The 27,157-nt window shown below is 37.3% G+C and overlaps 3 protein-coding genes across 5 annotated transcripts in view; all 3 read right to left on the reverse strand.

Annotated features, from left to right (window-relative positions):
* LOC114240522 (serine/threonine-protein phosphatase alpha-2 isoform) overlaps positions 1-5,221 on the reverse strand; it is a 53,066-nt gene extending 47,845 nt beyond the window's left edge. For all 3 annotated transcript variants that reach the window (XM_028171093.2, XM_089733792.1, XM_089733794.1), the window contains exons 1-3: positions 4,965-5,221; positions 4,679-4,810; positions 2,949-3,165 (exon numbers count right to left, since the gene is read on the reverse strand). In XM_028171093.2, the coding sequence (XP_028026894.1) occupies positions 2,949-3,165; positions 4,679-4,810; positions 4,965-5,025 (410 nt within the window). In that variant the 5' untranslated portion in view covers positions 5,026-5,221. The remainder of the gene's footprint in view (positions 1-2,948; positions 3,166-4,678; positions 4,811-4,964) is intronic.
* Positions 5,222-6,089: 868 nt separating this feature from the next.
* On the reverse strand, positions 6,090-16,628 carry LOC114240520 (coiled-coil domain-containing protein 63). Its single transcript, XM_089733795.1, has 12 exons — positions 15,235-16,628; positions 13,996-14,121; positions 12,566-12,760; positions 11,539-11,678; positions 10,224-10,398; positions 9,791-9,970; positions 9,034-9,184; positions 8,519-8,690; positions 8,229-8,370; positions 7,488-7,618; positions 6,310-6,444; positions 6,090-6,229 (listed from the first exon to the last, which is right to left on the reverse strand). The coding sequence occupies exons 1-12, from the start codon at positions 15,298-15,300 to the stop codon at positions 6,193-6,195; spliced, it is 1,650 nt and encodes a 549-aa protein (XP_089589921.1). The 5' UTR covers positions 15,301-16,628; the 3' UTR covers positions 6,090-6,192.
* A 1,552-nt stretch (positions 16,629-18,180) lies between these two features.
* The window catches only part of LOC114240466 (bicaudal D-related protein homolog), a 110,122-nt gene continuing 101,145 nt past the window's right edge, over positions 18,181-27,157 (reverse strand). The window contains exons 7-9 of the mRNA XM_028171015.2: positions 24,103-24,255; positions 23,545-23,649; positions 18,181-22,617 (exon numbers count right to left, since the gene is read on the reverse strand). Of these exons, the coding sequence (XP_028026816.2) occupies positions 22,489-22,617; positions 23,545-23,649; positions 24,103-24,255 (387 nt within the window). The 3' untranslated portion in view covers positions 18,181-22,488. The remainder of the gene's footprint in view (positions 22,618-23,544; positions 23,650-24,102; positions 24,256-27,157) is intronic.

Consider the following 27,157-nt stretch of genomic DNA (forward strand, 5'->3'; position numbering starts at 1 on the left):
CCCGTCTCAACACGAATCAAATAAAATTAATGACTCACATGTTAGTCACGTTCGGAGGTCGAGAGCCAACCAAACCAAACCGGACTAACCAAAAAAACTTATGCGCAGTTTTTTTTTATAGGCTAAGCACAAGTATTAAAATTACGCTTTTTGAACACCCAATTGTCTTTTATAATATATAGTGTAAGCTCGCGATTTGATAACTAACCTACACACTAACAGATGATTATTCAGATTGGCTTCCTAGCTCGTGGTATTCTCTATGTAAATCTGAGTAAGTTTTGAGTTAACACTAATCATATCACGGGTAAGAAATGTTATGAAGTCAAATGTGGAAAAACAACTTATTGCTTTGCACTTTCAATGCAAATGTTCAAAATGAGTCATATGACTCGTTATGGTATGTTTAGTATTAATGAAAAAATATATTAAAAAAAATTGAACAGCGTGTGTGTGATAAACAGATAAGATTTTTTGTTGGATAAACAAAAATATATATAAATTTTAATTAGTTTACTACTATTATCATGATTAATAATAGTTTAATCGAATATATCTATCATGTTTTTTTCGTTCAATGAATCATTCATTACAGGGGCATTCTTAGAAGTAGCTTTGAATGGCGGGAAAGCTCTTGGACAATATTTGACAGTTCGACATTCTTCCCTATGGTGGCTAAGATGTCTTTAAGTCACGCAAATTTAAAGCCAGTAGTCGGGCTGAGAACTCAAAAACATCTTTTTTTATTACACTAGAAGGCACGACTGTTCTAAAAATAGATTCGCGTAAACATACCGAAAAGAACAAACTACCCTCCAATTTCACTACCAAGTAATTTACAACTACCTACAAAACAGTTTTCAGTAAAACGAACATCACGCATAGTACCGAAAACCTTTTTGTAAATTTACAACGCATACACTAAGCAGGCTTACGTATTAAAATTTAATATTCCGGTCGAATAAAGGATTCTCTCGGGGTGAGAGGGCCGCGCGCATAATGTAGCTTAATCCGAACTTAAGATATTTACTTAGGAGTTGTAGTCATTTTTTTAATGCTTAAATGCGTGGACGACCTACCCCTACCTGGTGTTAAATGGTTACCAGAGTTCACAGACATCTACAACGTAAATGCCGCCACCTACTACCTTGAGATACGAGTAAGGTCTGTTTTTACAGTACAACGGCTGCCCCACCCCTTCAAACCGAAACGCATTACTGCTTCACGACAGAAATAGGCAGGGTGGTGGTACCTACCCGTGCGAACTCAAAAGACGTAATACCACCAGTAACCACCAATGCATTACAGACACCCTACTCTTGCGGCAGAAATGGACAGAAGTAGTGCCTGGACTTGGCCAATTAGACGTCCACCACTACTAAATATTTTCAATTAGATTCTCGTGCCGGTGTAAATAGAAAACCCATAGACACGGCCGACTGAGTTTCTCGCCGGATCTGGTCAATGGGTCGCGTTCCGATCCGGTAGATTCTGCGAAGCACTGTTCTTGCTAGGACTAGTGTTAGCAACATCCACAGGTTAGAGACCCGTGAGCTCACCTACTCGCCCGGTGAATCTAGTACGACCACTCGAGGTCACTGTAGTAAAAAAAAGTAAAGAGAAGTACGTTCATGAGTTCATACCAAACATTTGTACTTTGTTAATGTCACCACGGACCGCTGCGTATTTACTTTCAATTTACTTTTATTGTTGATATTACACATTACAAAAACTTATCAGAAGCGTGTATCGTGATCGGAATTTGAAGTTATGAATCATCATCCTTTTACGGAAACTGGTTTTTTGTTTTTAAACGATAATATAACATGCCCAATGTTCTAATTGTAAAGGCCATTAGGTTTGTTTCGATCGAACGTAGGTGACTTGAGCCTCATGTTTCAACTTTACCGAGTAAATATAAGTAGTATGCCCCTATTAAAAACGTTTTTTTTTAAATATTCTAAACGTGGTCTTTGAATTTATTTCAGAATATATACTTTTAAAAAAGGTTCTAATCCTTAAAAAAAAAACTTAATTAATCAGAACAATAATTGACAAATGCGATGGATGTGTGGAGTAACGAGAATAGATAGAATACGGAATGAATATGTTAGAGGAAGTCTGGCACCTGTGACAGAAAAGTGCGCCTTTGGGATGGTATGGGACGAAATGAAAATAAAGTTGGTAAGAGAATGTTAACTATGTGGAAGGATAAAGAGGAAGAGCTAGACCTAAGAAGAAATGCGTGAAAGACGATATGGGTAAGAAGGTAGTGAGCGAAGAAATGGTATATGATAGAAGAGTATGGAAGGAGAAAACATGTTGCGCCGACCGCAGGTGACTGGGAGAAGGGCAGGATAGTGATGAATAATGATGTAAATTCGATAAAAACCCTAACAATACATTTATTTGTAACGTTTACGAGTTACCTCTCTATCGTGCGTGACAAATGCATGTTAAAATTTAGTATAATTTAAAAGTAAATTGCCCCATGGTACAATAATTCCAAAGATGTCCCCTTTGTTTATCTGATGAGCAGCGATGCGTCACAAACTAACTACTGCGTACAATGTTTAATTCCCATGACAACAAAATGCGTAGTTTTTTTAACATATTACGACTCGATTTATTTCTTTCTATCTATAAATTGTTAGTATATTAAGATTTTTAGATGAGTGTTCAATACCTGTGACAATGGCCATTAACATTGCTTGAGACTTTGTCACATTGGCTTATGGACTAAGCTGCCTACTCCAGGACCTTGCTAGTGGAAAATATTAGTGTGTGGATCAGTTCCTACCCCTAACCTGCCTGTTTTTACTGTAAAGAAATTAATTTTTGTCAATAGGGGAGTGGTAGCATTTTCTTTGAAGCATCTATGGGCAGCAAATTATCAGTTGTATTTTCTATTTGTGTTAATAAATATACTACCCTTAAAATAAACTTACCCATAAATCCTATTGATGCTGGCACACTCGTGGTTTCCGCGTAAAAGAAAGAAATTCTCGGGATATTTAATCTTGTAGGCGAGGAGCAGGCATATTGTTTCCAAGGACTGCTTGCCACGGTCCACATAGTCTCCAAGGAAGAGATAGTTGGACTCCGGAGGGAAGCCACCATACTCAAACAACCTTAAGAGGTCATAGTATTGTCCATGTATGTCACCTGTGAATAAAAGTTTTGTTACAATTATGCATTTTATGATAACAAGAGCCTAGTAGCTAGACCACAAGGACAGACAAAATTACAATACACACTTCAAGGTTCATAGCATGCTATGCTCACTTTTTACTTAAAATACTGTAGTCTGATCTGTCACATTTATCAGAATCAAATGTGGAATAATATTTCTTTTCATTACATACATTGATAAAGTATTAAGGCTAACTATTATTTATAATTCAACATAAATACAAGAAAAAAAAAACTTAAGGACAGAGAGTACAATCAGTACAGAGTAAAACATAGTAACATATAAAATACCAATGACAACAAAGGTCTTATTTTTACAAAATTGCCATGCAACACACTCACTGGACTGAATACATATTTGTGTAACATCACCTGGTGCCTACATCTTAGCCAGTATATTAACAGCAATTAACATTATAAGTGAAAAGGGATAATATTATTAAATTGTAGAGTGATTTCAATTTTAATTTTAGTAATGGAATGATCATTATAATTGAATTTAAATGTCTTCCCTCTGTTTATTTTCTTGTGTCTAGTTCCCTGAGTATTATTATTAAAGCATTTTCTTAACTAACTATACTTTGAAATTGAAATTATGAGAAACATTCAGACCATTATAGATGCAAGCAAATGTATGAATCTAATGGCAATTTAGACCATTTTTGACACTAAAAACCCATTAATTAGCTAAATAACTATTATGAACATCTGTAGATAATAAGCGATATTATTTAGTGGGTTCCTACTACTATTGTTTTGTACTAAATAGACAAGAGGGTAGACAAATTTGTATATTCCAATGTCCTACACAAACTCTCTAGCTGTAACCATGGCACTCAGAACAAGATGTAACTATTGGGTAAATAAACTTAATAAATAATGGTAAGAACCCATTCATTATTTAAAATGTAGCCACAAGAGTCAAAAACAATTGGTAGTAGTGTAATAACTGATTATGTAGATTAGTACCACATTACTGCCTGACGGTTTTTCTTTTCAATACATTTCTACAGCATGTATCTCATAAACATTTTTGATATTTTTGTTTAAAATACATGTTATGTTTGAAATTTTAATAAAATGCAAATAATGTTCACGTAACTTCAAAATGATTGAAAGGGTATATCCGTTATAAATTGAATGATACAACTATTGTTTTTCTGATTGTGTTTCCAAAATGAATATTCCAGTTATAATCTTAATTTTCTATTATATTACATTACAATTCATTGGGCGTCTCTCCTATTACACGCATACTGGAGAAAGTTAAGGTATTTCGTCATTGAAGGTACTTACAACTTTTTTGAACTGTAGTCTTGTTACAGTGATTGTACAACAAAAATCTTAAGCTTGCATTTAAGAAATAAGCAACTAAAACTACATACATTAAATGTAAGCATTGATTAATTATCGCTAATTGTAAGAGGTGCAAAGATGTTCTTCAGAAAGTTGTTGTAGATAGTAAAATGTTGAATGTTATACTCACCGCAAATTTTCAAAGGAGCTTCAAGTTCAAGTAGTATAGGCTGTGACAAGAATATTTCTCTTGATTTCAAACATAGCCCTTTAATTTCTATTTCCGTCAACTGAACATTCATACCAGGCTTTTCACCTCGTACTGAAAACAAAACGTAAACAACACTTTTAAACACTAAAATCACTACAACACATTATGAACACATTACCACAACACGTCAAAAAAGATGAATTTCACTTTAATTTTACGACAAGTTAAACCGTTTTTTGTTTATTTCAACATTAACAACATTTACCTTTTAGTAATTTTTTTATTACGTTATCGATGTTTAACTCATCTGTGTCTCTGTCTGCCATCGGATATATTGTATGTGTACGAAATATGGCTGAATAGAATAGGTAAAAGAAGAGAGATGTTTAAGATTTTTGCCGATTATGAAAGGTACAACCTATTTCAATTCTCGGCTAAAATGATTTTCAATGGCGGAGACATCACGCACACAAGCAAATTAGACAGAAACACATCACCAGTGCTGCCAGCATGGATTGGAATTCTTCCGAAATCAAGTCGGACAATCTCCCCAAAATTTCTTTATTATGTATTTCTTTACTATACACGGATGAGCTCGAATTTAGAATAATTTAATATTTCCATTTATGTTTCATAACTCTTAGTTAGTCCTAACACTCATTTAAAATTTATTTCCTTACGTTTCAGTACCTAGGTACGTAGTTAATTTAGTTTCCTGAAGCTACAACAAGTGCTTCATCTTCTGTCGTTAGTACTAATATTTTTTCATCCACCATATTAATAGACTTACTCACTTATTTGTTTAGTAATAATCGGAGTTCTAATACTAACCGGTCCGAAGTAATGCGCGTAGTCCAAGATCGAACGCAATGGCGAAATATTGTTGAAGCTCTCTGCACCATCCGGGGCCTTACCTTAAATAAACAAACAATCGGAGCTCACAGATAAAATAAATGTGATTACTATAATCAATAGTTTGGTCATATTTAAATTCGAAGGCATACTGTATTGCATAACGGCTGTCACGCTTTTTAAGTCGGAATATACGTATAGTTCTTCACAATAGAAATAAGTAGGATTCACATCCAAGGTTACAATGTACACTACGATCAATACTTATTCAATTTTATATTTCTTTGCGGGTTTCACATATTATTCGCCGGTATGATCCCTTAACTGTGGTGTGAATCTAGATGCTGCGACCCCGTCCGTTTTAGTAGAATACAATTCTGATTTCAGTGACAGAGCTGGAAAATAGCATTTGACTTTAACTATACTTTCACTTGAAATTCGGGGAAAATAATTCTTGGTAACATTATATTTTACAAGTGATACCATTTTCACAAACTATTCCTTACATGATAGTTAAAAAGTTGTAATTACTCATTAGGTGAATTTAATTGTTGCATTGAAGAAATTATTTTATTACATTGTTCAAAAGTATTTATTATCAATTTTAATACAGCAATATTTTATTAATTTAGTAAAATGAATTAATCTTTCTTGGGTCCTCGATATGGGTGACGTTTTCTGCAAAACAAATGCAACATTATCATATTTATTTAAGTGAATAACTTTAATGAACAAGTAATATAATTTAATCAGCTTACGTTGGAATAGTAAGCGTATAAATGCCAAATTTCGTATTCACATCTTCAAGGTGGAAAATGCCTTCGACATATTCCTTATCAGCAGGAATAGCCGGAGTTTCGAATACTAAGTTCATGATGTAATCTTCAACACAACTGCGGAAAACAAAAATTTATGGACCAATTAAAGTATTTCGCACCGGAATAAGTATGCGCACTAAGTCTAAGACTGGGGCTAAGATCATGAGAAAGATAAATCAAACCACGAAATTTTATATAATATGTGATGACCCCATATTGGAATAATTAATGAGTGCGAGAATTTCTAAATGTTTTTAAGCTGGGTAGATATTTTACTTTTTAGCGTTGATAGCATTCTGTCCACGTGAATAATTTTGACATTTGACAACTTGACAATGACTAAAGCTATCAGGTATGACTGTATGAATATGAAATCATTATGAAATATGTTATTGTTGGTATGACTCTATTTTGTATTTTTTTAAGCTTAGACATGTTTAATTAAAAGAACTATTTTATCGATTGAATCTAAAATATAGATTTTTTATTAAATTTCGATTTTTCATATATTTTCACAGTTTTGTGATCACGAACGACGAAGGGGTTATTCATTGACATTAAAACTTGCTCATTAGTGTAACCGTAAAATTTGTTACGTTTTCAATTCGTGAAAACCGAAGTAAAATACTTTAGACGTGTAAACGTTTCACGTTCTCAAAGTTCATTGAAAGCTCAATTATTTTCCACAATAATTTCATTGAGACATTATTTCATTTCAAATAAATTAACGTCGTATAATTTCAATTCATTTGTAAATATAGCAAAGTATGTACATAGCAAATCAATAGTTAATTGTTTTTGCCTGCCTATTATAGGAACTTAGAGGCGTTATAATAGAATACAATTCTGGATAGATTCATCGAAGCAACTTTACGGCTGGTGAATTTGCTAACACTATTCCTAGCAAGGGTAGTGCCATAGATAATACTCTTAATAGACAGAGCTTCACTGAATCTCTCAGTGGCTAAATAGTCAAGAGCTAGAATTCAGACAATGTAAGGCAAGTAACAAAACAATATAAATTGTTCTAAGATAAAAGTCTAGTTGTACCATATAGTCACACTAATCTAAGAGCTAAAGAGAGAACTTCATACAAAACAAATTAATATCAAACTCACTAAGCACATGGCTGGTAAGGCACAAGTTTTTCAATTTTATTCGGTCTTAGTGGTTCCACATATGGATCTGCAACTAATTTGGTTGCTGCAGGTGCTGGACCCTTTTTAGCTTTCGGTGTTGGTGCTGGTGGCTTAAATGTTTAGTAAAACGTTGGTTATTACGCAAAAATAGGAAAGCATAATATTAAAAGCAGTATGACTAGAATCTTAGATTTCGCCACAAAGACATTTTATATAGTACGTCTATAGCTGAATAGATTGTGGTTTTAGGTTGATTGACATTTTTGATAAGTTGCAAAAAAGAATGAGAGCTGTTATCAAATAAATTAAGAAATTACCTCTTTTTTTTCAACCTAAGCTGATAGCCTTGAGAGGCTATATCAGCGGCGCCTTAACTAGTAGGTGAGCTCACGGGGCTCAAACCTGATGACGTTGCTAACATGAACCCTAGCAAGAGCCGTGCTTCGCAGAATCTACCACCGGATCGGAAACGCGACCCACTGCGAAGATCCGTCGAGAAACTCAGTGGGCTGTGTCGCAAGCGACGGGTTCGACGGGAATGATGACCGGTGCTTAAGGTACCTAAAAGCACCATTAGTGGATCGAGAGGATCCGAAATGACGTGTTTGGGGCGACGTCGACTGCTTTCCATTCTGTCCGCAGGATCGGGAATGTAGCTTACCGGCGGCCACGATGAGAAGGTTCTCGTATCGTGCCGCTTTATCGAAGTGGAGAAATTACCTTGACGGCTCCATATACAACTTCAATGAGACTCTTGACCTCAGCCTCAAGGATACGCAAGAATTTAGAAACATTCCATTTCGTCACTTCCTTGTGGTTGCCAAGCAACGACAATAATGGCGTGCAATCGCATTTTGCTAATCTAAGGACATCGATTAAAGTTACAAGCAAAAATAACATTATTAAAACTTATTAAAATTCCAAAAAACATAAATAAAGTGTTAAGAAACTACTTCACTAAATAATATCTCTTTATTTGTTCAATTATAGATATAACAGCGCAATCTGACCTGACCAAATCATCTATTCCTTTAAGTACTTTCATAATAGTTGTGTCAGCCACGTTTGTTAGCTCCACAGCATTCTGAGTTCTGTCTCTCTGTTGCTGCAGCTCTCGTGTCATCTCGGCGATGCGTTTATCTTGTTTCTCTTCACGGGCCTCGTTTATATCACGTTGGTCCACTGGGGATGACAATGTCTTTACTTCAATCCACTGGTTTCAGTTAGAGGATTTTAGGTATGAGTTCGACGGTCACTTTAATCATAAGGTCACCTCGAGTTGTTCCAATAAGTTTTGGTTCATACGGACCTTACATGCATTCATATACACATTCACACATTCTACACATACATTCTCACCTTATTCCATTACTATCCTGATTTTACAATTAACTAGCGGCCCGTTAGTTAATTATAAATGCAATTTTTGCTGTGACAGGATAAGATATCGTTTTAAATGAGCTCTCATTCTATGTGAAAATAAGGTAGGAAAAATGTATGCAATGACGCAGTTTATGCGACTAACGTATAGTTTGTCTAAGCTTCTCCAGATCTCGTCTAATGATGATAGACTCCTGTAGAATCTCGCACAGGAGCACGAAACACGAGAAATTTTCAATTTCCTTGATGTTGAAATGACTTATGATAGTCATGGCTCTATCTGAACCTGAGTAATCCTAAAATTTCATGAAACTTTAATAAGGGCATTATTTTGTTAAGCATTAATAACGAGGGATCGCCGCCGCCCCCTCGAGACATCAAGTATGTTTCTTAAGTCATTATCTTACCTATAAACCATACGATCTGTATTGTCTGATATGTGACCCTGGTCTGATCACGCGGCAACTGTTAACTTATGTATCACGTCCTTTGTGGTTTTAGTATTCGCCGCTATTCATGCCTATTTGCTCATTACCATTCGTAACCTAATAAACCGATTAACCCTGATGATAAAGCCCACACGGTTAGTTGCGACAATCAAGCCACACGTTGAAAGGCAGGACATATTCGATTGAGTAGGTAATGGTGATCGCGATGTGGTATCTATGGGCCTGTATTGCAGCTCAACACCCACTGAGTTCTGCTGCTCATGCTGATGCATGATGTATGATGTGCTATTGGCATGATAATAGACATTGTTGATGCGCATTATGCCCAACTCTCGTTCGAGAGATTCTAAACTCCTTCTAATAAACATAGTCTGTTTCTTTAAGTAAATATCTATAAAAATACCCTGAAACTAATTAAATAGAATTCAGATAAACATCTAAAAATAAACCTACAAATATCTCTTCAAGTAAAGCATCATGCCTCGCGATCTCTTGCTCGCAACGTTGAATTTCCTCCTGTCTCTTGATTTCCTCTTTCTCATCGGCTTCACAAATTCTTCTAGAACCTTTTACCCTTAAAAACTCTTCCAATTTGGCCAGATGGTTCAGTTCGCCTTCGTAGAATTGCATTTCCTGCGAATTACAACACTAAAGGTCAAATATGTTATAGGTATAATAAACATTTGAACTCTTTTTAAATTTTTTGTATATTCCTTAGTTTACAATGAGATTTGAAATTTCAAGTTATTTATTGTTTGTTCGGCTGTTGATCATGGTAGTAGACTCCAGCTTCCAATAATTAATCTGCGTTGGTCTTTAAATCGTTTCCGATCCAGTGCGAATCATCATCGTGTTGACTAACATGGAAGCAGCCTAGAGAACCCACCGATATATCTCTATTCAATTGGAATAGTCCCTTCCATTTCAATGCCTCAACTTTTCTGCAGCACTCATCTCGGTCGCCAAAAGCCACGGCGGCGATCTCGAATATGTCCATCAGGTATTCTTTGCCCTTCATCAGCTTCCCGATGGTGCGGTTCCATTGAATGTTGAAGTCATTTCTACAAGATATTTAAATCTAACTTAAAATCGTCTTTTATTATTGCTTAGATGTGTGGACGAGCTCACAGCCCACCTGGTGTTAAGTCGTTACTGGAGCCCAAAGACATGAACAACGTAAATGCGCCACCCACCTTGAGATATAAGTTCCAAGGTCTCAAGTATAGCTACAACAGCTGCCTCATCCTTCAAACCGAAACGCATTACTGCTTCACGGCAGAAATAGGCAGGGCGGTGGTACCCACACGCGCGGACCCACAAGAGGTCCTACCACCAGTAATTACGCAAATTATAATTTTGCGGGTTCCATTTTTATTACACGATGCTATTCCTTCACCGTGGAAGTCAATCGTGAACATTTGCTGAGTACGTAGTTCATTAGAAGAATTGGTACCCGCCTGAGATTCGAACACCGGTTCATCGATCAACACGAATACATCGGACGTCTTATGCGTTAGGCCACGACGACTTCAAATTTTATTGAATTCTGGGGGTGTATTTTGAATTTTGAAATCCGTACTGCCCCTTGCCTAACCGTTGGCATTGGCATTAGCGAACGGGCCATTTATACAATCATTAATGGGTTTCAGTTTCAAAGGTGGGGCAATCTTTATCACTAAGCAAATGAAACTTCGATCTTTCATCTCAGGGTTGGTCGATTGGGTGGTGGAATTCAGGTTGTTGTGTCAATAATAAGCTGCGGCAACCACATAACAGCATTTCCTTGCACATCACCTCCCACAGCATGTCCTTCTTTAAACGAGGCTTGAAGAGTGTATTAAGCGATAGACAGCGGCTTGGCTCTGCCCCTGCCATTGCTGACGTCCGTGAGCGACGGTAACCATTTACCATCAGGTGGGCTGTATGGTCATCTGCCTATACGGGCCAATAATAAAAAAAAAGAAATACTTCTCGATAGGAAGATTGGTGATTACTGAAGCAGGTAATTTCAGATAAGATACCAAATAAAATTCTGAATTCTATATTATTGTTTTATTTATTTGAGCTAAACTTTTGCATTGTTTGGATCAGCTACGAGATTCTGGCACTCAAAATCTCAAGTAAATTCAATTTATTAAGACGTACTCATTAATAGCAGTTACAAATTCCGTGTCAACATTTTGATTGATTAATTAATTAACCTTTCAACTAATAATCGATGGATCTCCTCCCTGACTCTCTTGTTGTCCGAGTTGACAAGGCAGAATCTCTTGCTTGCCAAATCTAGCCGGTTCTCCATACGACGAAGACGGTTACCAGCGTTCTCTATCATTGCTAGTTCCTAGCAGGCATAGTTAATACGGTAAATCCAAGAAAATTAAAAATATCATACTCAATCATTGAATGTTTTACTGGTGGTAGGACCTTCTGTGAGTCCGCACGGGTAGGTACCACCACCCCGCCTATTTCTGCCGTGAAACAGTAATGCGTTTCGGTTTGAAGGGCGGGGCATTCGTTGTAACTATACTGAGACCTTAGAACTTATATCTCAAGGTGGGTGTCGCATTTACGTTGTAGATGTCTATGGGCTCCAGTAACCACTTAACACCAGGTGGGCTGTGAGCTCGTCCACCCAACTAAGCAATAAAAAAAATTCAAAGAAAATTGTTGAAATAGGAGGTGACCAATTTTGAACATACGGGTCAACTTTTTTTTTATTGCCTGACCATGCGTACGAGCATACGGCCCACCCAATGGTAAGTGGTTACCGTCGCCCATGGACATCAGCAATGCTAGGGACAGAGCCAAGCCGCTGCCATCCTGACTAGCATTCAATCGTAGGTATTTCATAACTGAAATCTTTATCTTCATCTCAGATTTTAACTGTCGATAAGCCTACACAGTTCACCCTTTACGGTTCGGATTTTGGAATCCCCTCTTAAATTCTTAAAACATCACTACATAGTATAAAAAAAATCGCTTTCTCTGTCCCTATATCCTTATGTATGCTTAAACCTTTAAAACTACGCAACGGATTGTGATGCGGTTTTTTTAAATAGATTGAGTGATTGAAGAGGAAGGTTTATATGTATAATAACATGCATTAAATAGTGGAGAAATTAATAATAAATTACTTACAGTTTCGGAAGCGAAGCGAGGGTGGGTCGCTAGTTACAATATAAAGTGGATAAATTTGTCATGGAACTACAAAACAGTGCTACAACTTACATCAGCTTCGGTGGGCACTTTCTTCAGTAATTCCACGAGCTGTTTCTGCGCGAGGTAGTTAAGGCAGTCCAGCTCCGTTTGCTGGGCTTTTTCGTCTCTGAGCACAGATTCGAGGTGCTCGTATTCCACGATAGACTTGCGGGTCCCGGATTTCACGAGGCTGTCTCGGTGGGCGTGCTGCCCTTTGCTCGCAAGCTGGTATAAGGAATTGTTTAATACTAGCCGACCAGGCAGACTTCGTAGTGCCTCAATCGATGAATAAAAGACCTAAACTTTTGTATAAAATAAACTTTAAAAAAACAAAAGGAAACCGTCCGACGGGGGGGCACATGAAAGGAAAAACAAAATTGTTTGTTTTCATTTCTGTTTTCATTCCGAGCATTTTCATATTTATTCACCTTTTAAACCTTCTCTGGACTTCCACGAATAATTCAAGACCAAAATTAGCCAAATCGGTCCAGCCGTTCTCGAGTTTTAGCGAGATTAATGAATTTTTATATATATAGATAGGGCTGCCCAAACTACATACCTTTGTGGGCTAATAAGTTTAACAACAAAAGCTGGAGGGCCGCAGAAAAATATATTTACAAAAACAATTTTTCTTGCCCTTGTAGGCAGACGACCATACGGTCCACCTGATGGTGAGTGGTTACCGTTGCCCATGGACTTCAGCAATGCCAGGGGCAGAGTCAAGCCGCTGCCTACCGCTTAATACTCTCCACAAGCCTCGTTTGAAGAAGGAATTCCGGGAATTCGCCTGATAATAGTAAAAGATAGCTCCACTTTTAAATGATGTCATGAGAATGGAATGTTACAGGAATAAAGATAAATTATATCAAATATTTATTGAACGTTTCGATAAAAAATTCTATTATCCAAACTATTTATGTCTAAAACTATTTTCTGATTAAAACATATTATTTCCGACCTTTCGAATTTACAATAAAAAACTTAGGATTATTTTTGGAAATTCGATTGAGATTAAATCATTACTTGGACAAATTTAATTCATTGAATTCGATAGACAGGTTTTGTTGGAAGTTTTGTGCTCTCGAGTGTCGTAAACACAATAATATGTAATCGTTGTCAAACCAAAATCTGCTATGTGCACTTCTTGAGATTTTTACTTTTTGACCTTTTCGTATAGTTCACAGCCCTACTTATCTACCGTACAAAAAAAACTGTTATGTGTCTATAGCTTTAATATTTATCTATAGCTTCTTTAAAATTCACCTTCAAACCAAACTTAATACGAAACTTAATACGAAAATATTTTTACTCGTTAATTCAAAATAGAGTTTTTGCACATATTAGATTTTGGTTTGATAGCGACGATGTACCTACTACTTAAATACTTAATCCAGTATTCAGTTATTGCGTTAATTCACGCATAAATACTCAACGTACTGATCATGCATTTTCAAACTAACTTTGATACATAACAATGTTTCCTTCAGTTCATTGGCGAGTATGGACAGCTGCTTGGCCTGGGGCGCGAGTTGGGGCGTTCCTTGAGATCTCTTCTCAACGCTGCACATCGGCGCAAGCTTTTGAAACTGTTACAACAATAGACATTTTGTTACTTTACATTAGAAACAGAAAGACTTAATGTTATTATCAACCTTGCTTTGTCGAAAACTATATTATAACAGACTTTATGACATTAAAGGGAATAAAAAAGGCAAAATAAAGTTAAACACTCATTTTCATTATGAAAATTCAAAACGGTAATTATCTTAATAGTGGCGTTCATTAGCTTAGCTGTTAATTATAGGATTAATAAATGTTAAAATCTTTTTTTATTTTTTTTATTGCTTAGATCAGGGGCTCTCAAACTTATTTTGTCTACTGCCCACTCTGAGGATATATTATTTTTTAGCGCCCCCATTTTTTCCCCTACTTAAAACCCACTATAGCGAAAGCTCAGTCGGTGTCTAAGAGTCCTCCTAGATGAAGTTACAAATCGCCTCCCAATCCTCTACATAACGCCCCCTTTTTTTTTTGGTCTCTTACCGCCCCCTTTTAAGCCTGCAGCGCCCACAAGGGGGCGTTATCGCCCACTTTGGAAAGGCTGGCTTATATGGATGGACGAGCTCACAGTCCACCTGGCGTTAAGTAGTTACTGGAGCCCATAGACATCTACAACGTAAATGCCGCCACCCATCTTCAGATATGAGTTTTAAGGTCTCAGTACAACGGCTGCCTCACCCTTCAAACCGAAACGCATGACTGCTTCACGGCAGAAATAGGCGGGGCGGTGGTACCTACCCGCGCGGACTCACAAGAGGTCCTACCACCAGTAAAAAATATCGATACCGGAAACGATGGGGCTTTATCGATACAGTATTCATCAGTGAAATCAGTCCACCGGGTCGAAGGGCGAGACGGCGGAAGAAGTTTTTATTGCTAGCGCCAATACGAGGTTATCTATCTCATTTTATTCTACCTAAGCTTGAGAGCTTGAGAGGCTATATGTCAGCGTAACCTTGTAACCTAAGGCAGCCGTTGTAACTATACTACTTGAGACCTTACAACTTATATCTCAAGGTGGGTGGCGCATTTACGTTGTGGATGTCTATGCAATCCATCTAAGCAATAAAAATAAAATAATCTGGCTGGAGGCTTCGTGAGTAAAATTATTTATAATAGTTATGTTTAAGAATAAATACCGTTCTCTGCACATTGCTGAGTTCAGCTTCAGGATCGACGACTTTCTGTTCAACTTGCGTCGGCATCTTGATTAATTTTTAAATCTGTACACAGTAAAGCAATCGAAATATCCAAGTGAAATGTTTGACGGCCTCTGTCAGAGTCTCTTCTGACTTTAATCTGCGTTTCGTGTATCGAATTTTCTTTTTATTTGACTTTCATTTCAAAAAGATCAGAAAAGATTAAACGCTTGTTTCACTTCGAATTATTTACCACTAGCGACCCACCCTCGCTTCGCTTCGGAAACTGTAATTTATTATTGATTTCTCCACTATTTAATGGATGTTAATATACATATAAACCTTCCTCTTCAATCGTTCTATCTATTAAAAAAAACCGCATCAAAATCCGTTGCGTAGTGTTAAAGATTTAAGCATACATAGGGACAGATAGATATAGGGACAGAGAAAGCGACTTTGTTTTATACTATGTAGTGATTACGTAGATTACAAATTGGTTTTACAGTCAGTGCATTTGATGCAAATGGTCATCAACGATTACAAGCATCGGTAATTGTACGGGAATTAAGTTCCGAACTTATGTTCATCATTCATTTTCATGTCCCATGAAGTATTGATGCAACAATCGATCAACTTCTGTATTCATAATTTTTATTTATTTATTGCTCGTGTAGGCAGAACGAGCACACGGCCCACCTGATGGTGAGTGGTTACTGTCGCCCATGGACTTCAGCAATGCCAGGGCCAGAGCCTGGTAGCCGCCTACCGTAAATCATAATTGCAAATTGATACAGCACTCGATCACAGCCCTGAAATTACAGGTGATAAGGTGAAGGTATATACCTAATAAACACGCACGGGCATTGTAATTGCAATGGAGGCGTCAATCTTATGTCGCATCTCAAGATTTTTTCCGAGGCCTTCAAACGCAAAATAAATGTACCGTCCATATTTTCGCTACTTCCTACCGTCACCACTGAACTTTAAAAAATTTAGTGGCATTTCAACCAGGCTACCTTATTTTAAAACCTTGATAAAAAATTACATGTCATCAAAACACTCACTTATCAAAAGATAAACTCCAAAATCGAAGGGTATTTGTCAAATATGAACTCATTTAGCACTCTGCGAGAGTAGCAGGTAGTTGGTGGTAGGACGTCTTGTGAGTCTGCACGGGTAGGTACCACCGCCCTGCCTATTTCTGCCGTGAAACAGTAATGCGTTTCGGTTTGAAGGGTGGGCCAGCCGTTGTAACTATACTGAGACCTTAGAACTTATTTATCTCAAGGTGGGTGGCGCATTTACGTTGTAGATGTCTATGGGCTCCGGTAACCACTTAACACCAGGTGGGCTATGAGCTCGTCCACCTATTTATGCAATAGAAATTAAAATCCGTACAAATCACTCATGCGTTCAACAGGTGCACCGCCTCACGGAGCACATTCTTGTGGGGCTTAATCGACCAAAACCGTTATACACGGGAGCTCTCTTCTTCGACGTCGCAAAAGCGTTCGACAAAGTCTGGCACAACGGTTTGATTTTCAAACTATTCAACATGGGCGTGCCGGATAGTCTCGTGCTCATCATACGGGACTTCTTGTCGAACCGCTCTTTTCGATATCGAGTCGAGGGAACCCGCTCCTCCCCACGACCTCTCACAGCTGGAGTCCCGCAAGGCTCTGTCCTCTCACCCCTCCTATTTAGCTTATTCGTTAACGATATTCCCCGGTCGCCGCCGACCCATTTAGCTTTATTCGCCGACGACACGACTGTTTACTATTCCAGTAGAAACAAGTCCCTAATCGCGAAGAAGCTTCAGAGCGCAGCCCTAGCCCTAGGACAGTGGTTCCGAAAATGGCGCATAGACATCAACCCAGCGAAAACTACTGCGGTGCTATTTCAGAGGGGAAGCTCCACACGGATTTCCTCCCGGATTAGGAGGAGGAATCTCACACCCCCGATTACTCTCTTTAGACAACCCATACCCTGGGCCAGGAAGGTCAAGTACCTGGGCGTTACCCTGGATGCATCGATGACATTCCGCCCGCATATAAAATCAGTCCGTGACCGTGCCGCGTTTATTCTCGGTAGACTCTACCCCATGATCTGTAAGCGGAGTAAAATGTCCCTTCGGAACAAGGTGACACTTTACAAAACTTGCATAAGGCCCGTCATGACTTACGCGAGTGTGGTGTTCGCTCACGCGGCCCGCACACACATAGACACCCTTCAATCTCTACAATCCCGCTTTTGCAGGTTAGCCGTCGGAGCTCCGTGGTTCGTGAGGAACGTTGACATACACGACGACCTGGGCCTCGAATCTATCCAGAAATACATGAAGTCAGCGTCGGAACGGTACTTCGATAAGGCTATGCGTCATGATAATCGCCTTATCGTAGCCGCCGCTGACTACTCCCCGAATCCTGATCATGCAGGAGCCAGTCACCGTCGACGCCCTAGACACGTCTTTACGGATCCCTCAGATCCAATAACGTTTGCACTAGACGCCTTCAGCTCTAGGAGCAGGCTTAGGGACCTCGGTAACCGTACTCGTCGAACTCGACAAAGAGTTCGCCGTGCAACCTAACCCATGAATCAGCTCGCTGAGTTTCTCGCCGGATCTTCTCAGCGGGTCGCGATTCCGATCCGGTAGTAGATTCATTCGCGAAGCAGCTACTCTTGAGTTGTTAGGTCTCCTTCGGAGGCGCTCGGGTAGCTGTTAGCAAATCCCACCCCTCCTGGCTGAGCCTTTGCTCGCCCACCTGTCCTGGTGAAACTGGAAAGGCCTCCGGGCCACCAGTAATCCTTCAATCAAAAAAAAAAAAAAAAGTTCGAGCCGAAACCTGGGACTCTGAAAGCCGCTTACTAGAAAGTGTGTTGTTATCCAATCTACCGCCTTACACGTGTGTACAATTCCGGAATACCTTAGTAAATAAGAAACAAAACGATTTTATTATTATTTATTAAACTCCACAAACAAATTACAATGTAGTGTATAGTCATGATACATATGTAGATCTTATTATAAAAATTATTATTTTTTAATTAAGTACTCATTATCGATGCTGTTCTAAGTACACTTCTTTTTAACTTAACTACCTACACTTTTTAATACAATATAATTTTCAATTGACTCTTACTTTTTATTGTAATCCTTTTGTTTATCACGAAGTTAGAATGTATTGTAATTCGAGTTGATCGGTAAAACATGACTCGCACTTACAGAGATTACACTTACGTGTAAAAAACACAGACTTTCGTATAGTCATATGAAAGTAAAAAGCATATTTTAACGTTTGGGAAATGTGTAATTGAATTTTCATTTATAGCAACATAAGGGATTTGAGGAGTGTAAATAATCACTTCTGCCCACAAGTTTCCTTGGAAACCAGTAACAAAATCAGCAGCAAATTGCTGGCAAAAGCGTAAAACTTGGTAATGATAAAATACGGTCACGATAAAAAGATCCCAGATTTTAAAATAAGTGCCAACCATCTACTCTAATAGTGTTTATTAAAATAGAAAATAATGTTTTTCAATAGCCTCGCACACTGTGCGTGGTATTAATTTGTTTTCTTTAGTCAGTTTTTGGATTTACTCTAAAGCTTGATTTGACAGTTGACAGAATGGTTGGCGCCGCAGTCAAGAGCGTGTTGAAAAACTATTAATTTTATTTTTATTAAAGATTTCTGGACACGACTGTTCTTGATATTCGCCATTTGTAAATGTGTGTAAATATCGTGAGTTTTCGGAATTAATAAAATTACAAAAATAAACAGGAAAAATTGGAACGTTAAAGTAATTTTGAAAAGTGATGAAATTACAGTATTACCAGATTTCACGCTATAGATATATACTCTTACTGTTGCCAGCCCATCGATAAACTATCCATATAGCTGACAACACCAGCTTTAAGCTGTTAATAGGGTACCACAGACTCTACTTGTACTCTATACTCTATACTCGACTGCATGTTACTAAATTGACGACAGTAAAATTGTTAGTTAAAAAAGTGTTCAGTAGATAGCAAACTAAAATATGATCTTTAAAAACATAATGTATGCCCGTTTTTACTTACTAATGTAAAAAAAGTCATAATAAAAGCGATCGCTTGATAATTTTATATTAAATGCCCCTTTAAATCAATTCTCATTGATATGAAGCCATTGGTTAATTGATAAAATTCGTAAAAGTAATAATTTTATTTAACTATTTTAATGTTACTCGTTAAAATCAATTGACAATATTGAAAAAAAAATTTTTTTGAACTGACTGTAGCAACATTGTTTTACAAACTTATATAATTTTTCTACCAAAAAACTGTAACGTTTGTTCGCAATTAGCTAGCAGTCAGTTCATGTGACATTATGTGGTATTCTACTATGGAACAATAATAAGTACTACTATCATCAATGACAATTCTTCTATCCATACCTTTAAGTGTGTGTGTTATGTGTTGTGCAATTGCTACTATTTTTATTCGCATTGACAAAGAAAATAATATAGTTAAAGTTTAATTTTGTGCAAAATTATGAAAAAAAAATACAGTTCTGCAAAATGCAGCTTTGCCGTACATAAAAGCATTTTAAGAATCATATTAACATTATTATTTCAGTCTTAATAATTAATAGTTATTGTTATGAGTTCATAAAGCAAAAAGATGTTTATATAGGCGATAATAATGTATGTCAGCAAAAAAGTTTCTATGAATGACATCTGTCGTTTTTGACAGCTGTCAAGCTATTCTATTTTGCTAAAAAAGAAGAAAATACATAGATATTTTCTTCTTTTTTATTTTGTGAGCAATTTTTGAAGTTGAGCACGATTTAAATTTTGTTATAAATTCTAAATATTGTAAATAGTGTTGTCTAAAATTAGAATGGTTTTTGCACATATTTTTAAGTACTTTTACTATTTTCTTCTATACAAAGGCACGCAAAAGGCCAGGTACGTTTAAGGCACAGTATTATTAAATTGCAAAACAATTGTTAATATTTTATTTATAACTAATTATTTTAAAATTTTCGTGTGTGTAGTAATTAAAATTCAATAATAAACTAATTACATTATTCTATGTCCGACAGATCATGTTTATTTTATTTTATAACGGTAAATTACATATGGCTACCTTTCCAATGTGTATGTTCTATGGTAAAAATTGTTACGTCAAAAGAAAAAGATCAAGAAGTGCAGAAGTATTATTTTCAAAAATATACAAATGACAGATAAAGTGACAATTCCACTACACAATGACATTGACAGTTCATTTTCTTTTGACGTTTTTCACATTTTAATTTTAAATACTAAATACTAAAGTGCACCAGAAAATCTTTCACTTCAAGTGAATTTTACTTAGGCTATATTAATATTACAATAAAATAATTTTTTTCAACTAATATTATGTGTTATTTACAAAGCTTTTTTAAAGAGCGATTTCGAATGGCTGAATTTTAAACTTTCTCGTTAATAATGTCTATGTGTGCACTGTCCCTTCAGTCAAGGTACTAGTAATTTAGAAAATGAACAAAACGTCAAACATACAAAAAATTATATTAATTAATACAAAAATTATCGTAAATAAACGTATATAAACCAAATTGAATATAAATCGAAAGATTTTAGAAATGTATTCTATCCTTTATTAAAGGCAAGAATCAAAGTTTTAAAAACTTCAGTAATTTTTATGAAAATGTTTTAAGATTTAAAGCTGTCAAATTTTAATAATGTACATTTTGAGTTATTCAATTAATAAATAAAAAACCCTCGATATTCGGACGTGTGGCGCGTATGATAAGCGATTTTCAACTTTACGTTGAGGACAGAGCTGCAGATATCGCAAAACTGATTTTTCATTGCGATTAGACAGTACGTGTGATGACGGACCGTTTCCAAGCGTCGATTTTTCGTTACGTGACGGTGCGAGAGGGACTGGGAAATCGTCATGTCTCTTTTAAATTTTTCACAAGTTTTCAAAGCTGTCGCAACGTCAACCGTCTTTGTAGACGTTTTCATGGGACAGTGAACTACGGGGGCATCTGTGATAATTCGCGTTCGGGTATTTTCTAGCACGAGATGTTATACTGACAAGACATACAAAACTGATATATAGGGTGTTGTGCAAGGGGTATAATCGCAATGTCATAATAATATTTGCTAACCGAAGTATCGTTTTTTACTTGTCGTTGTCGTAGTTGGAACAGTCCCTTAGGCTACCAACGATTAGATAAGGATTTTTTTTTCAAGAAACTGAAAGTTTATGTCATCACTATTATAATTCTTCTCGTGGCTCTGTTAAATAATTTTATCGAAGCTGATGTTAAACGTTGACGAAATGGCGATGATGTAACTGAATGAAGTTAGTAATGAGTTAACGCTGATTTTTTTATTGTTTACGGCCATCGGTTATTAGACTTTTAGGCCTGATAATCCTCAGTAGAATGACAGGTACTGAGGCCTCGATTGACTTTTTGGAACTCGGCAGTGTTTTGTATAATTTTCCCGCGCTCGTGCACATTTTCATATGCTAAACGATAAATAATCCGCCATTAATAAGGCTCAAGCTCAAGGAAACACTAAAATCACAAGGTTAGTTTTCACTATACTAATGTTATTATTGCTTATGGTAACTTGTTTTTTCACCAATTCACCAACTATTCGTATTGTTTCGTATCGTTCGTATTTGTAGCCAGCTTGAGTTGTACCACGTTGATCCCTCAGGCGCGTGCAACTAGGCATTGAGCTCACTAGATGCAGTCGAAACGGCCGTATCGAGAAGGTCAAATTCAAGGGCCATTTATTCCTTAACATTCCACTACGCTATGTCCGTAACATCAAAAATCTGTTGTACATTTCGCTCTTTTAAATCGCGCATAAAGCCTTCATCAGCCATCAAACATTCGAGTGCAAATAATACGTAAATAAAAATGTAAAATAATTAAAAAATAAAAATAATTGAATTGATAATTAACATTCTAAAAATTAAACTAGCTATCACTGCGTAAGTGTACAAATCACACGTTTTAAAAAATAAAATAAAAACGCAAATCAATGCCCGCGCGGTCGTCGCGGCGTCCGTGACGCACAAGATGGCCGACGCGCGTATGACGTTTGACAGATCGCTTCGATACAATAGTGTCAGTAGCGACGTTAAAACTGCCGAGAAACTGTCCTGTTTCATTAAAATATAATACATAAATGATATGATGGTCGTTTTTATGGCTTCATTGGTGAGCGCTTTGTGGTCTGTACAACAGATCACCGGTGAAAAAATCCAAGGAGTCGCGAGGTCCGGGTAGGGGCAGGCTGCTCCGGCAGCTTCCTCCTCTTCTCCTGCGATGTGAGCTTGTGCTTCATCTGCTCGTCGATAAGTTCCTGCATGTCCATCTGAAAGATTAAAAAAAAACGGAATTTTTTAATAGATTTACGAACACACTCGCTGTACCCGTCCGCTTCGCTGGGCATTTAAAATGAACATTATTATTTCTCACCCGCACAAAGATTCTCATCATGAACGCCCCCGCAACTGGTGTAGGGAGTCCAACACTCATATAAATATTAGCCTATCCATTAAGTACATGTATTTTCTACATGGATACCAAGTTTCAACTTAAGCGGATGCATGGTTCAGTAGTTATAACGGAACATCCGTATAGACCACTGTAGATTTATATATTACTATAGATATACACCATCATTGAATTAGGCATAATTGAAATTGAAAATTATAGCCTCATGCCGTGTGCCTTCCGGATATTAAAAGAAACATAATAATTACTTTAAAAATGTACTTAAATAGTTCTCTTTAGATGCTTTGCATTTACAATTGAAAACTAAATTTGCAAAATATCAAGTATTTGTATTTGGGTGTAATGACAAGTCTAGACTGTCTCGTTTCCTTGGAGATTTAGCAAACCTTATTTTATTTAGGTATTTGACTAATAGCATACAGCTAAATAAACACGCTAGATTAGCGAGCCGAATTAAAAATTAAATTAATCTTTTTTTTTAAACTAGCCTAAAGTCAAAGTAATAAAATTATTGTAGTAAAAAAACTTAAGAGAGGATAAACATTGGAATATCTGTTGTAAATTATAAACTTTTATATCTCCCATTATTGTGAGTATATTGAGTTGTGTGTGTGCAAGTGTGCGTGTGCGTGTGGGTTTGAGTGTGTGTGCGTGCGTGTGTGTGTGTGTGCGTGCGTGTGTGTGTGTGTGTGTGTGTGTGTGTGTGTGTGTGTGTGTGTGTGTGTGTGTGTGTGTGTGTGTGTGTGTGTGTGACAACCGAAACTTTTGATAATTGCATACAAACCTGCCACTGTTCCAGCTGTTGACCAAGGTCGACCTTCTGACGCACGGCTTCGTAAAGCTGACTGTTCGCTTGCATCAACTCCACGCGGGTCTTAGCCAGAGCCACCTGGAATTTTAATGGAAAGTATTAGCGGACTCACAAGACGTCCTACCACCCGTAAAAATTGCAGTATAAGACAAAACAGTGATATGATTGAGAAATTAGTTCTTAACTTATAGATTTACTACTAGCTGACCCGGCAGACTTTATAGTGCCTCAATCGATAAATAAAAGACCTAAGCTTTTGTATAAAATAAACTTAAAACAAACAAAAGGAATCCGTCCGACAGGGGACACATCAAAGGAAAAACAAAATTATTATTTTTATTTAATTCCGAGCATTTTCATGTTTATCTACCTTTTAAACCTTCTTTGGACTTCCAAAAATAATCCAAGACCAAAATTAGCCAAATCGGTCCAGCCGTTCTCGAGTTTTAGCGAGACTAACGAACAGCAATTCATTTTTATATAATAATAGATAGATTTTATTGTTAGGACTTTACTTCGATAAATTCATACCTCAGCTGTCTTTTTCCTTTCGATGGCTTCGTCTCTCTCTTGTCTGGCGCGAGTGACAGCTTCGTCGTTCTGCAGACTGTTGTAGTTGGCGTCGTTTAGAAGCTTATCTCTCTCTTCTGCTGCTGCTTGCAATTCCACTTCTGCTACGGACAGCTGTAAAGAATAAAACGGGAATTTATTGAACGATGCCGCGAATATGTATAAGGCGTTTCTTTTTTTTTTATTGCTTAGATGGATCGACGAGCTCACAGCCCACCTGGTGTTAAGTGGTTACTGGAGCCCATAGACATCTACAACGTAAATGCGCCACCCACCTTGAGATATAAGTTCTAAGGTCTCAAGTATAGTTACAACGGCTGCCTCACCCTTCAAACCAAAACGCATTACTGCTTCACGGCAGGAATAGGCAGGGCGGTGGTACCTACCCGCGCGGACTCACAAGAGGTCCTAACACCAGTAGGTGTAGTTGTAGTTTTTTAGATATATCACGGTTTGGTGTGATTTCTGTATTAACTCAGGTCATTTCAGGGTTAGAGCAACCGCAGTCTACTGACCAGACAGTAAGGTCGATAGTTGTAGGGATAGGGGGAAGGGGAATAAACATATTTACTAAGCACTTATCGAACCAGTTGAACGTTGGCCTCCGAGCACTTTGATGGTCAATGAATTACGGCCTACGTATATTGGAGTCCGTTATATCCAATAACACAATTCCTAGCATGCTCAGGGAATTTTTCATTATCATCATGGAAATACGGCGCGAACTAATATTAGTTTACGGTAGGCAGCGACTTGGCTCTGCCCTGGCATTGCTGACGCCTATGAGCGACGGTAACCGCTCACCATCAGGTGGGCCGTATTTCCGCCGTTCATCTGCCTACAAGGGTAATGAAGTACTTGAAGACGTCATATCAATGGATTCACACATTAACTGGATTCGACCATCCGAAATGCTATACACAGATGGCGCGCCATGATACCACATCCAGGACAGCAGCATTTTAACAAAATAGAAACTCGCAATCCACGTAAAAGCCAGTGACTTCTTCGAGATTTCACCAAAACCGACCTTGGAGGCACAATGGCTTGTTTGCAACAATAAAAACTTAAACGATCCCACGACTGAAGTGTTAAAAAAAGGAAAGTGGATCATCGCATGCTCCTCGCCCATTGAGCGCACCGAGTAATGTGTGAAGCAGCCTTAATACATAATCAAGTGGCTAATCGCTAAAATATTTTTAGATGAAACAAAAATAATAAAAGAGTTCTTTAGCATTTTGTTAGGGAAAGAGCTGCGAAGGTTTATGTGATGCAAAGGAATAATGAAATGAGTTTTCAGTGTTGTCAAGTGTTCTTTTGGGGCCATTATGAAGTGACGGATATCGAGTTGTGGCGGTAGCCATCATACAACACAAGATATTTGACAAATGCCTGAACCTCGCTTATGACATTTTCAAGATAAGCTTGCATATATACAAGTTCCGAACAATAACATTCGGACTGTCGGTCTACCGAGCCATATCACAGAGGAAAACCTAAGAAGACCTAGAAGACATTTAAAGAGATCTCCTTTAAATGTTATTGGAATAGCAAACTATTCGAATTGAACCGTCATTATTTCTATAAGCAATCAATACTAATATATAAATCTACAGTGGTTTTGCGGATGTTCCGTTATAACTACTGAACCGTGCATCCGATTGACTTGAAACTTGGTATCCGTGTAGAAAATATACATGTACTTAATGGATAGGCTAATATTTGTATGAGTGTTGGACTCCCTATACCAGTTGCGGGGGCGTTAATGATGAGAATCTTTGTGGGGGTGAGAAATAATAATGTTAATTTTAAATGCCCAGCGAAGCGGACGGGTACAGCTATTTTGTCTATATTTTGACAGCAAGTTGCCAATCGTGCACATTCTCTTTATGTCTCAAACCTCCAACGTGCCTAGCCCATTCTTAAAATATAACTAAAAATGTTCAGCGTTTTTCGAACGAGCATGACTCAAATGCTTTATAAGGCTTTTATGTGTAGTCATTGTGCGGGGTTCAATGACCGCACACGTGGTCGAGTACCGTGACGTCACTCAGGTCACGCCATGCGCCAGTCTGCAGTCTGGAACATTTGACAGTATCTAGATTTAATCTATTAATAAGACTAATCAGGTAGAGAAGTACCGATGTAAATATAGGTACGGAACTAGGTAAAGGCTTTCCCATTAAGATTTTTAATATATATAAGTTTATTTTATTTTATTGCTTAGATGGTTGGACGAGCTCACAGCCCACCTGGTGTTAAGTGGTTACTGGAGCCCATAGACATCTACAACGTAAATGCGCCACCCACCTTGAGATATCAGTTGTAAGATCTCAGTATAGTTACAACGGCTGCCCCACCCTTCAAACCGAAACGCATTACTGCTTCACGGCAGAAATAGGCAGGGCGGTGGTACCTACCCGTGTGGACTCACAAGAGGTCCTACCACCAGTAAAAAGAAGGGTTAAAGGATATTTGCTTGAAGCGACATTTCGCTTAATACGCGACATTTATCTTTGTAGTTAAAGGTGCGTTTTATTTGGTACTAGCGACCCGCCCTCGCTTCGCTTCGGAAACATTAAAACACACATGAAACAAAAAAATAAATAAATAAAAGTAGCCTATGTTCATCAGGGACAATGTCGGCTTCTAATGGCAAAAGAATTTTTCAAATCGGTCCAGTAGTTTCGGAGCCTATTCGAAACAAACAAACAAACAAATCTTTCCTCTTTATAATATTATAGTATAGATATAGATTTAGCATCAACAGTTCGATGTTTTTAAATTGAACTTCAATTACGTTTACTCAATTTAAATAGCTAGAGAAGTTTTTTTAGTTTTAAAAAATAGTTTTTTTTTTAAAATTAGTTGTCGTTTTTGATACTGATTAGAATATTAAAGTATGAAGCTATTAATTTATTGCATTGTCATCGGTCCGTGAAGCGTTTGCAAATTTTAAAATCAAGTCTTGAAGTCGACGAAAATGTCGTTCAAAGATTCCATTACATAATAAAAA

This window comes from Bombyx mandarina, chromosome 16, assembly GCF_030267445.1.
Source record: "Bombyx mandarina strain Sakado chromosome 16, ASM3026744v2".
In the NCBI taxonomy this organism is placed as follows: Eukaryota; Metazoa; Arthropoda; class Insecta; order Lepidoptera; family Bombycidae; genus Bombyx; species Bombyx mandarina.